The 12,234-nt window shown below is 49.3% G+C and overlaps 1 protein-coding gene across 1 annotated transcript; it reads left to right on the forward strand.

Annotated features, from left to right (window-relative positions):
• Positions 1 to 2,397: 2,397 nt before the first annotated feature.
• LOC129398676 (uncharacterized) lies at positions 2,398 to 10,574 on the forward strand. Its single transcript, XM_063593832.1, has 2 exons — positions 2,398 to 2,964; positions 10,324 to 10,574. The coding sequence occupies exons 1-2, from the start codon at positions 2,469 to 2,471 to the stop codon at positions 10,572 to 10,574; spliced, it is 747 nt and encodes a 248-aa protein (XP_063449902.1). The 5' UTR covers positions 2,398 to 2,468.
• The last annotated feature ends 1,660 nt before the right edge of the window (positions 10,575 to 12,234 follow it).

Here is a 12,234-nt window from a genome sequence, read left to right on the forward strand (position 1 = left end):
ATTGCCAGACTCTAATGGCAGGTCTCCGGGCAGCTGCTTGCAAGCCCACTAATTTGGCTAAAGTATATTCTATTCTGCAGGGAAAGACAGAGAGCCCAGCTACCTACTTAAAAAATTAATGGAAGCTTTTAGACAGTACACCCCCATAGATCCAGAGGCTCCAGGAAGTCAGGCAGCTGTTGTAATGTCTTTCGTAAATCAGGCAGCCCCAGATATTAAGAAAAAACTCCAGAAATTAGAAGACTTGGAAGGAAAGTGGATTCAGGACCTCCTTCAGATAGCCCAGCGGGTTTACAATAACAGAGATACTCCAGAGGAAAAGCAATTTGAGGCCACTGAAAAAATGACCAAGGTCCTGGCAGTAGTAGTACAGAAAGAGCATCTACAGCCAGAGTACACCCAACCTAGGCGGCCCCCCCGGCATGATAATCTGAGCAAAGACCAATGTGCCTATTGTAAGGGGGCTGGCCACTGGGTAAGAGACTGCCCCAAAAAGAAACCACGAGGACAGGGACCCGGACCCCCTAGGTCTACACCCGTACTAGTCACTCAAGACGAAGACTAGGGAAGACGGGGTTCGGACCCCCTCCCCGAACCTAGGGTACCTGCTTAAGGGAGGGCAGCGCTGGCTAACAGACGCCCGGAAACAAACTGTTCTGCAGATCCCCAGGCCACAATCCACCCGACAAGTGAGAGAGTTCCTGGGGTTGGCAGGATTTTGCCGACTATGGATACCTGGGTTCGCAGAACTGGCTAAACCCTTGTATCAGGCAACACGGGGGCAACAACCATTTAATTGGACAGACGAAGCCGAGTTGGCCTTCCAACAGATTAAAACCGCCCTACTCTCCGCGCCTGCACTAGGACTACCTGATGTTACCAAGCCCTTCCACTTATACGTGGATGAAAATAAGGTTGTCGCCAAGGCGGTAATAACTCAGAACTTAGGCCCCTGGCGGAGGCCAGTTGCCTACCTGTCAAAGAAGTTAGACCCAGTAGCTGCCGGGTGGCCCCCTTGTCTCCGAATGATTGCGGCCACGGCTCTGATGGTGCAAGATGCTGATAAACTTGTCATGGGGCAAGAATTGCGGGTCGTTACTCCACATGCCATCGAAGGTGTACTCAAACAGCCACCTAATCGATGGATGAGTAACGCCCGGCTCACCCACTACCAAGGACTACTACTAAATCCTCTCAGGATAATTTTCCTGCCCCCAACGACCTTAAACCCTGCCTCGCTGCTGCCCAACATGGACCTGGACGCCCCACTCCATGACTGCACCGAGATACTAGCTCAGGTGCACGGAGTTCGAGAAGACCTGCAGGACCGCCCACTTCCTGACGCCGACCTCGTCTGGTTCACTGATGGGAGCAGCTTCATGCATCAAGGCCAGAGGTACGCTGGGGCGGCAGTAACTTCAGAGACTAAGGTAATCTGGGCGGAACCCCTGCCCCCGGGGACCTCGGCCCAGAAGGCCGAACTGATAGCGCTCACCCAAGCTCTTACCTTAGGGGCGGGGGAAAAGCTGACAGTATATACAGACAGCTGATATGCTTTTGCAACGGCGCATATACATGGGGCCATTTACAGGGAGCGAGGGTTACTGACGGTTGAAGGAAAAGAGATAACAAACAAGCAAGAGATCCTAGCCCTGCTAACAGCCCTATGGAGGCCAGAAAAATTAGCCATTGTACATTGCCCAGGGCATCAGAAACTAACTACTCCAACTGCTCAAGGCAACTTTCTGGCAGACTAAACTGCAAGAAATGTGGCGAAGGCTCCCAGCCAACTCCTTGCACTCCAGCTCCCTGACCCGGGCCCCCGGGACTTGCCATATTTCCCTGAATATTCAGAACAAGATCTCCAGTGGATTGACAAACTTCCCCTGAAACAAATCCAGAATAGGTGGTGGACTGATACTAATGACCAAACCATCCTACCAGAAAAATTAGGACAACAGGTGTTAGAACACATCCACCGAACCACCCACCTGGGGGCCCGGCAGATGATAGACCTGATCAGACGCTCCAAGCTCAAAATCAGACATATAGCTGAGACGGCCAGCAGTATCGTGACAAGTTGCAAAGTCTGCCAGCTTAACAACGCATACCCCCAATCTCAAGCTGCAGCAGGAACAAGGCTCAGGGGAACCAGGCCCGGTATCTACTGGGAAGTAGATTTTACTGAAATAAAGCCAGGAAAGTACGGGTACCGGTACTTACTTGTCTTTGTAGATACTTTTTCAGGGTGGACTGAAGCATTCCCAACCAAAAGAGAAACTGCTCAGGTCGTAGCAAAGAAAATTCTGGAAGATATCCTCCCCAGGTATGGCTTCCCCATCCAGATAGGGTCAGATAATGGGCCCGCTTTCGTCGCTAAGTTAAGTCAGGACTTGGCTTCCATCCTTGGGGCAAATTGGAAACTACATTGCGCTTACAGGCCCCAGAGTTCAGGACAGGTAGAAAGGATGAATCGGACCTTAAAAGAGACCTTAACTAAATTGACTATAGAGACTGGCGCTAATTGGGTAGTCCTTCTCCCCTATGCTCTGTTCCGGGCCCGTAATACCCCTTACAAACTGGGCCTTACCCCTTACGAAATCATGTATGGCAGACCTCCACCCCTGGTTCCTAGCTTAAAAGATGACCTGCTTAAGTCTGAAACAGAAAATGTCTCTGAATTCTTATTTTCCTTACAAGCCTTACAGAAAACTCACCAAGAAATCTGGCCCAAGCTAAGAGAGCTATATGAGACCAGTCCCCCACCGACACCCCATCCGTACCAGCCGGGAGACTGGGTCCTGGTTAAGCGACACCGACAAGAGACCCTAGAGCCCAGGTGGAAAGGACCACTCCAAGTACTCCTGACCACACCCACCGCCCTGAAGGTAGAAGGCATTGCGTCGTGGATCCACTACACCCACGTCAAGCCAGTGGACCCAACCTCCGACCTTCTGGGGCCAATCACGGCGGCGGCGGCTGAAGCACCGGACACGTGGACTGTGGACAGAACTAAGAACAACCCCTTAAAACTCACCCTGTGCCGGCAGCATAACTCACTGCAAACATGCAGTTAGGTAGTCTAACTCTAACATTAGTCGCCCTAGTGGCCGCTGGGGAAAACATAAAGCCAGCTCCTAATCCCTTTGTCTGGAGATTCTGGCCTTATGAAAACCAAACCCACCCTGGGCAACCTCATAAGACCGGGAAATTAGTGGCCAGTGCAGATTGCCCCTCCTCAGGGTGCAATAGCCCAATTTTACTAAATTTTACCAATTTCCCAGTAGCCAAACCAGTGGCACCAATAATATGCTTCGAGTATGATCAGACTAAATACAATTGTAAGCACTATTGGTGGCACCAAAGTGCCGGCTACCCTTATAACTATTGTAACATCCATAAATACCAATGGTGGGGTGGAGAAGAACAGATAGATCCCAGATGGCCCTTCCATCGCAGACGAGATAGAGACCTTTCATATACATGGATAGTTAGAGACCCCTGGAACTCCCGGTGGACCACGCCTCAACACAGGGCTGTATACTACTCCTCCGCCTCCACATGGCCTAGCAGTCACCTCTATCTGTGGCGGGGTCTAGTGCAGGTACGGCCCCTGGTCCATGGAAATATCCAGCGACAAGAAAACCGCCTGACACAAGATTTACGTCCTTTTTCCTGGTTAAAATTATTGCAAGAAGGATTAGAACTTGCCAACCTTACAGGACTTCACAGCCTGTCTGGTTGCTTTCTATGTGCCACTCTAGGGTGTCCACCGCTAACCGCTGTCCCCCTGCCATGGGGATCATCCACCTCTGCCCAAGCTAACAACCACCAAAACCTCTCATATGCCCCTATCCCTAACGTGCCACTATACCTAAACCCCAGTCAAGATAAGTTTCCCTACTGTTTCTCAGGAACTAATTCCAGCCTCTGCAACATCACTGCAACGCCCCCTAACATCACCTTAAGGGCTCCGTCAGGCATATTCTTCTGGTGTAATGGAACATTATCTAAAAACCTATCAAGCCCCTCTGTTACCAACCTACTGTGTCTTCCTGTCACATTAGTTCCCCGGTTAACTCTACTTACTGCCGGCGAGTTCCTAGGGTATACCGGTAACTGGACTAGTGCTGTTATTCACCCAGACCCTAGACCGAGACCTGCACGAGCCCTATTTCTCCCCCTCATTGCAGGAATCTCCCTCACCGCATCCTTCATGGCAGCCGGACTGGCTGGGGGAGCCCTAGGTCACACCCTCATAGAAAGTAACAAGCTGTACCAACAATTTGCCGTTGCTATGGAGGAGTCAGCTGAGTCCCTTGCCTCCCTCCAGCGGCAGCTCACGTCCCTAGCACAGGTAACCTTGCAGAACCGGAGGGCCTTAGACCTACTCACTGCTGAAAAAGGGGGAACATGTATGTTTCTAAAGGAAGACTGTTGTTTCTACATAAATGAATCAGGACTCGTGGAAGACCGAGTCCAACAGTTACGCAAGTTAAGCACAGAAGTAAGAACACGGCAGTTTGCTTCAGCTGCAGACCAATGGTGGAACTCATCTATGTTTTCTCTGTTAGCCCCCTTCCTTGGACCCCTGCTGAGTCTACTATTTCTGCTTACCGTAGGACCTTGTGTTGTTAACAGAATTTTGCAGTTCATTAAAGAAAGGTTTAACACTGTACAACTCATGGTCCTCAGAGCCCAATACCAACCTGTAAACGCTGAAAGAGAATCAGACTTATAAGACCCAAGATTGGCTCTAAAAGTACCTGAAAAGAAAGGGGGGGGAATGAAAAGAGCCGTGCACATTCCTCAGCCCCTGGCTCAAAACAAACAAGCCCAGTACAAACACATCCCATCCTCCCATCCCAACACATATCACCATATATCTCTTAAACTTCCCCCAGGCTCAAAACAAACAAGCCCAGTACAAACACCACCAGGAAAGTCTCCGATAAGGGGACAGATGAGGGGACAGCCGTTCAAAGTTTTACTGAAAGAGTGGGAACCAAAAGAATTCCTTTGTTCCCCTGTAACTTTCAGGCTATAAAAAAGCAAACACTCGCATTGTTCGGGGCCCTCTTGTATGCGGTGAAATGGAGGCACCAGGTTCGAACTTGTAGTAAAGATCCTTGCCACTTGGCTTTGACTCTGGACTCTGGTGGTCTTCTTTGGGGAACAAACGGTCTGGGCATAACAAACTCACTGTTACTAGGTCAGCATCAAGAAGATGGTGCTTAACCATTGGTGAAGGATCTGCCTCCCACCCCCACCTCCCACTGTTTCCAGGCAGCATCCTGCTGCAGATGCGGAGTTCTTGGGAAACCTCTACTAGGGCAGTGCAGAAGGAAAATACGGACTTGGAGCCCCCACACAGGGCTACCACCCTCCAGACCCCAGATTCAGAGACCAACCAACAGCTTGCACCCTCAGTGTGGAAAAGCTACAGGCACTGAACACTAGTCCAGTCCATGAGAGCAGCCATGGGGGCTCAAACCTGCAAAGCCACAGGTGCACTGCCCTAGTAATGGTTTTACATGAGGCTCTGCCTCTGCAGCACGCTACTCCCCCTTCCTACTACCCACGAATCTCCCACAACCCTACAGCCAGCCTACTCATTCCCAGCCTACCCACCCCTTTTTCCATCCACACCCACCCCTGCCTATCCATGATTAAATCACTTCCTCCCTCTCCCTCATCTTTCTGTCATGCTCTAATCCCTCCAAACCCTCCCAATCTTTGTTTGCTACCCACTACTGAGCCTGCTTCTACTTTTTCAGGTATCTCTATAGCAGGTTGGCTATGTAGCAATAACACAAAACCCCATTTAAGGGGAAAAATTCAAGAAGACTTCAGAAATTTGCATATAAAGAAGCCCTGTGCTAATAGCCAAGACAAAGGGAAAAAGGCCTTGAAGACATTTCACAGCTCTCTCTGCAGTTCTAATTTTCTCTATTATTTTAAATGAAAGAGGTTTAATTGAATCATGGTTTTGCAAGCTGTGAAGGAAGCATAGTGCCTTCCATTTCTGGGAGGAATCAAGAAGCCTCCTAATTATACCAAAAGCCAAGACAATGAGATATCTCCTAAGGCAGGAGTAGGAGGAAGACAGAGTGAGGAAAGAGGTTCCACAGCCTTTTAAACAATCAGATCTCATGAGAACTCACTCGCTATCAGGAGGACAGCATCAAGGTGATGGTCCTTTATCATTCGTGGTGAACCTACCCGCACCCTTTTATAACTAAATCTTTTTCCACCTAGGCCCCACCTCTAACATTAGGGAGTATAATTCCACATGGGTTTTGATACGGACACAGAGACAAACCATATTATTCTGTCCCTGATCCCATGAATATCATGTCCTTCTCGCATTGCAAAATACAATCATGCCTTGCCAGAATGAGTCTTAACTCATTTCAGCATTAACTCAAACTTACAAAGTCCAAAATCTCATCTGAGTCAAGGCTACAGTCTCTTTTTCCTATGAGCCTCTGAAATAAAAAGCAAGTTCACAGCTTCTAACGTATAATGATGGTACAGGCATTGTGTAAGCTTTCCATATTCAAAAGGAAGACCTTTTCCAGAAAGCTTCTTATTTCTATCTGAGACCTCCTCAGCCTGGCCTTCACTATCCATGTTTGTGCCAGGATTTTTATCACAACCATTTAACCAGTCTCTAAGATAGTCCAAAAATTTTCTCATTGTCTTCTTTTGAGCCCTCCAAACTCTTCCAACCTCTGCCCATTACCTAGTTCCAAAGCTGCTTCCACATTTTCAGGTATCTTTATAGCAATGCTGCAATCGTCATTTGCCATTTTCTGTTTGATTCATTTTGAAAAAGAGGTTTAATTGGCTCATGGTTCTGCAGGGTGGACAGGAAGCACAGGGCTTCTGATTCTGGGAGGCCTCAGAAATCTTTCAATCTTTGCACAAGGCAAAGAAAGAGTGAGTTGTCTCACATGGCAAGAGGAAAACACGCAGAGTAGGGAGGTGACATAGAGTTTTCAGTGGCCAGATCTCACGAGAAGTCACTCATGATTGTGAGGATGGTACAAGGGGATGGTGCTGAACCATTCATGAGAAATTTGCCTTCATAAATCAATTGCCTTATACCAGGATCCACCTTCCACATTAGGAAATATAATTAAATATGAGATTTGGTGGGGACACATATTCGAATTGCATCATCAGTCTTTGAGTATAAAGACATGCACAGCAGGCTTTATCCAGCCAACTTATTTGGGACTCTTTATAGGGTTTGTGGTCTACAGCATATACACTAAAATATTCATACTTCAAAAAGCAGTAAAGTGGTATTATCATTCTTCCAAAAGTTACAATGGTAGTTTAGGCATTCATGGCATGATTTAGTTCATGTTTGCTACTGTTTCTATTCTGTCAACATATTAACTGTTTCCTACACAATTCTGTATTCAGCTGGATTTCAGTTGAGCACAAAACCATCCTTGTGCTACCACAGATAGCTGGCACTAGCTCCTTGCTAGCGTTATTATTCTGTGTAGAAAGTATCCTTGAACTGTAAACAGTCCACAATCAAATATCTAGTCAACACTATCAATTCCTGGATGATTTTTGAAAAAATAGTATCTCTTGTTGCAAGAAATGCTGCATCTGTGATTTCATGTCTCTCATTCAAATTGGATGGAAGTGGTGAATTTCCACTGAAGTGGTGAAAGAATTCCTGTTCCTGTGATTCTGATGTCATCAGCCTCTGCATCTCTATCTTCCCTTCTGCCACATGTTGCCTGCCCTCCGCGACTTTGTTAACAACTTGCTTGTGTATGTGGATGATGTTCAGGATGTTGGTCTGGTGTCCCTGAGACAGCACTAACAGGTCCATGACTGGGTCCAGGTTCTGCCTGGGATGATTGGCAAAGAGCTCACTGACAGTGTTGAAGGCATCTGTGGTGAAGTGGATGGGCTGGTCCAGCTCCAAGGCCTGGCTGAGGCTGAAGAACTGGCAGCCTTCTGATGCTCTTTCTTAAAGCCTGTCACCATCACCTGCTTGCATGTCAACTCATTGGCTGTGAAGTTGAGCCGAGTGCCCTGTTGTCCATCTTCTTGGTGAAGCATTTGAAGCTGTCAATCTTGCTCTCCTACTCCTAAAGTTTGAGTGTCACCCTGGAAGTGGGCTCAGAGCCAGGGAGAATCTGGCACTCACCATCTCATCCTTCTCAGCCTTCCTCTTGCCCTGTCTCCAGGCTGTCTCTTCAGTGCTGGTGTGGCACATCAGGAAGTGATGGAAGATGTCGCACTGTGCCTGCACCCAGAAGCTGGCCATGTGGTTCATCCACCAGATTGGGCCCTTTCTGCACTTGAACATAGAATCCTCCTCAAGAGGGCCTGTGGTCTGCCTCTTGGCACCCAAGAAGCCCACAGTGCTGTAGGAGCCCTGATGCATGGATTGGAGCCCCAAAGGCAGCGCAAACCCTGCTCCTGAGCCTGCTGCTCATTTCCTCTATGTGGCTCCATTTGCAGCACAGTTGTTGAACTGAGTCTTGTGCATGCCAGGCAAGGCCAAGTTGGCTCAAAGAGCAACCAGCCACCTCTGCAAGGGTGTGCCAGGAGCAGGTGGACCAGCCACCAACCTCACTTGCTGCCAGTCAGGGTAAATCAGTTACTCTGCCCTGGAGGTAGGGCCCCAGTGCCATCTGCTTTTCCTCAGGCCTCCACTCCATCAGCTGTCAGGTGGTGGTCACTCGGGGTGTGGGAACCTGGCCATCCCTCTTTCCTTGAGTGGGTGAGGTTGGTGGCTGGTCCACCTGCTCCTGGTACACCCTTGCAGAGGTGGCTGGTTGCTCTGAGCCAGCTTGGACTTACTTGGCATGCACAGGCCCCGGGTACTGACAAGCTGCTCCGAGTGAGCTTGTCTTGTCTTGGGCCAAATTCTAAGTCTGGCCAGGGCCACAGAAGGCTGAGTCCCCTGGGTGGTAATCCTGGCTGCTGCAGGGAGGCCCATGGTGCTCCTCCCCTCCCAGGGCTCAGGATGAGGTTCAACTGGGACAGGACCCTTTAGGTATGGGACTTGTGCCCCAGGAGGGGGCCTCTGTCACACAGGTTGGGTAAGATGTATGGCATGCTGCTGGCTTCCAGGGCTGTTGGGATGACACATTCACCCTTCCCTCCAGGGACCTCAAAATGACCAGCTTCCCCTTTGAGAATGACTTCCCAAGTCCTAGGAGCCATCTGGGGCTGCAGGGCAGCTGGCTGCATGCTGCCCTGGCTTCTTCCATGTTGTGCTGGTCACTACCCACCAAGGGGGGTCAGATGCAGGCACCATGCAGGGCGGTTGTCTCTGGACCTGCGTCTTGGTTATCATGGAGCTGGACTGGGCCTGGGTGAGAGGGCCTGATGGGGTTGTCCTGGGTAATCACGGGGGTGACCAGAAAAGATGCAGAATGGAATTGCTGCGAGGATGAACGAGATGACTGTCAGCACAGAATAGGCATCCGGTGAGTGTTCAGGGATTACCCTCAGTAGCTGCCCAGAGGCCAAAACCACCCACTTGATAGCAACTGTCCTTAAGCTAGGAGGAAGAGAAGACAGCAGGTCCCACTCACCTGAGTCTGATCAGTCAGCTGTGTTGAGATGTGCCTCTCACCTAGAAAACGGTCCTTCACGCAGAGCCACTCAAGACACCACAGTGTGTCTCTAACTGCTCCACAACACAGAGGCGATGGGGGCTCAGCAACAGTGACATTGTGGGGTGACACAACCCACCACAATGGGAGCCTGCATGGGTCAACAGGGCCCAGAGTCAGTGTCCTCTATCCCCTGAACTGACATGTGTGGATGCAGTGTGTTTGTGCATGTGTGTGTGCCTGTGTGTGTGTGCGCACATATGTGTGTGTGTGTTTCTCTTGCTTCTCTGGCCAGGCCTAGCTTCTCCACTCACAGGTGCACCCAGGTCATCACTGAGGGCTCATGGCCAGCATTAGAGCTTCTACAGGTGCTCCCCAATCTCTGCCTTCCCCACCCATGGTGGTCCTGGGGATGCAGAGAGAGGAGGGGCACCAGGCACAGCAGAGAGGGCTGGCACCCCCTCTAGGTGGAACACAAGTCATGTGTAAAGTTGTAGGTCTGCCAAGTGGTGCTGGATTCAACACATCTTCTCACCTTCTCTTTCCAGCCACCCTCCAAGGTGCCCTGACTCACCTTCCCTGCAGATGGAGGCAAGGAGACTCCACAGACAAACCCCCTGCCTGAGGTCACACAGTGGCCAGCTGGCCAGGTTCCTACTGACCAGCCGCCCAGGACCAGTTTCCCACTGATGAGGCCTCTAATGACCACTCCTCCATTTACCAGTTCCCACTGACCAAGTCCCCACTGACCATGTCTTCCTAACCAGGCTCACACTTAATAGGCCTCATAGGCCAGACCTCACTGACCAATTTCCCACTGACCTGGTCCCCACTGACCAGGTTCCCACTGACAAGACCACAATTGACCAGGTCGCTGCTCACCTGACCCCCACTGAACAATTTTCCTTGGATCAGTCCCCAGCTGACCGAGCCCCCTCTGACCAGGCCCTCACTGACGAGGCTCCAAGCCACTAAGGCCCCACACTGACCAGGCCCCTAGTATACTGTATAGGCCCCACCAACCAGTTTTTCATTGTTTATGTTCCAACCCATCAGGCCTCACTAAGAAGACCATCACTGACCAGGTCCCCATGAACCGGGCTTCCAATGACTAGGTCACCAGGTCCCCACTGATGAGGCCTTTACTGAGGAGGCCACCACTAAACAGGTCCCAACTGACTAGGTCCTGATGACCAGGTCATCTCTGAGCATGGTCCACTGACCAGGCCCCTGAGCAGCGTGCTCAAAGTCTCGTTACAATGCCCCCCTCAGCCCACAGACCCTCCCTCCCTGTATGTGTGCCCAGAGGTCAGGCCCTGGGGTTTTTTTTGGGACATGGCTTTTCCTCCAAGACAGAGGGAGAGACAGCTGGCCTCAGGCTCCAGGTGCCCAGCTCCACACTCACCCCAAAAGCCCTCTGGGCCAATCTCAAAGGAGATAGTGAGGTGGCCTGGCACTGCCTGGACATGCCATGTAGCCTATTCCTGAGTGTCAGAGTGGGAGGAAGGCAGGGACATTTGGCAGATGAGACATCTTGTGCTGTTGGGCATCCCAGGGCCCTACTCACAGAGTCCCGATCTACAGACACAGCACAGAGGCTACAGGAAGACTAATGCAGAACCCTTGAGGCTGAGCCAGGGACAACATGAGGATTGTGCCCAGACAGCCAGAAGGCCCTTTGCTAGTTTCTTGGTACCTCATGGATGCGGCAGCGGTTGTTCTGTTGAGGACCAGTGAGCACGTGCTGGGGAGCGCTCGCCTGTGCTTCTTCAGTGGCTCCACCTCTGCTTCTAAGAAAAATCACTCATTCCATGGCTGGAGCAGAGAAAACACAACATTAGCTTAGAACATCTTGTTCCAGAAACTAAAAAAGTGCTGACAGAGTAACGAAGACAAATAAAAAAGACAAGAAGTCAGCTTGAAATGTCTACCACTGGCCTAATCTTGGGGAATGGGAGCATGAGAATCATGAGCTTTCCCTTCTCAGTTATTTATTGGTTTTACTTCTCCATGTACAGCAAAGAAGAGAAGAAAATAATCATCTGGCAACCATCATAGTAATAATTGTTCAAACAAAAGTCATCCATGAAATGCTACATCTAGTGGGTTCTGAGGAGTAACTGGATATTTACAGAGACTCAAAGTATCTCCCCACAAAATACGGTTCAACTACAAAAAGAAAATTGTCACATTAGCATGGACAAGCCTGGCAGGTACTCCTTAACTCCCCTAAGTAGTAAAAGCTGTAAAATGCAAAGAAGCCTTCGATGACCTTTACTAAAGTATCAATGATGACTTGGTTGTTTGGCTGTTTAAACAGCTGACATTTGGGCAATTTGAGTACGTCAAACTCAATAATACTGGTGTTCATTTGCAAGATCCACTTAAAACTTAAGGAAGCTAAAAAACATCATTTAAATTACCCTATAAATTATCATCACACATGTGATACAAAAACATCCTACTTCAGTAAAGATTGTAATGTTATATATTTTATGAAAAACAATTAAAATGTTGTGTAAACAGCCCAGTAATAAAGTTTTATAATATTTTAAATAATAAAATTTTTCCTTAAGACTTTATGGTTAAACATTCTCTTCATTAGATGTGGCTTACCCGTGGATTATAGAGAAGT

This window comes from Pan paniscus, chromosome 11 (genome assembly GCF_029289425.2).
Source record: "Pan paniscus chromosome 11, NHGRI_mPanPan1-v2.0_pri, whole genome shotgun sequence".
Classification (NCBI taxonomy): domain Eukaryota; kingdom Metazoa; phylum Chordata; class Mammalia; order Primates; family Hominidae; genus Pan; species Pan paniscus.

What these genes read in the sequence shown, in the direction of transcription:
- LOC129398676 (XM_063593832.1), top strand. Translation starts at nt 2,469, where the DNA reads ATGAATCGGACCTTAAAAGAGACCTTAACTAAATTGACTATAGAGACT. An exon ending in CTCCGACCTTCTGGGGCCAA is followed by an intron (nt 2,965 to 10,323) that starts TCACGGCGGCGG and finishes TCCATTTACCAG; the next exon opens with TTCCCACTGACCAAGTCCCC.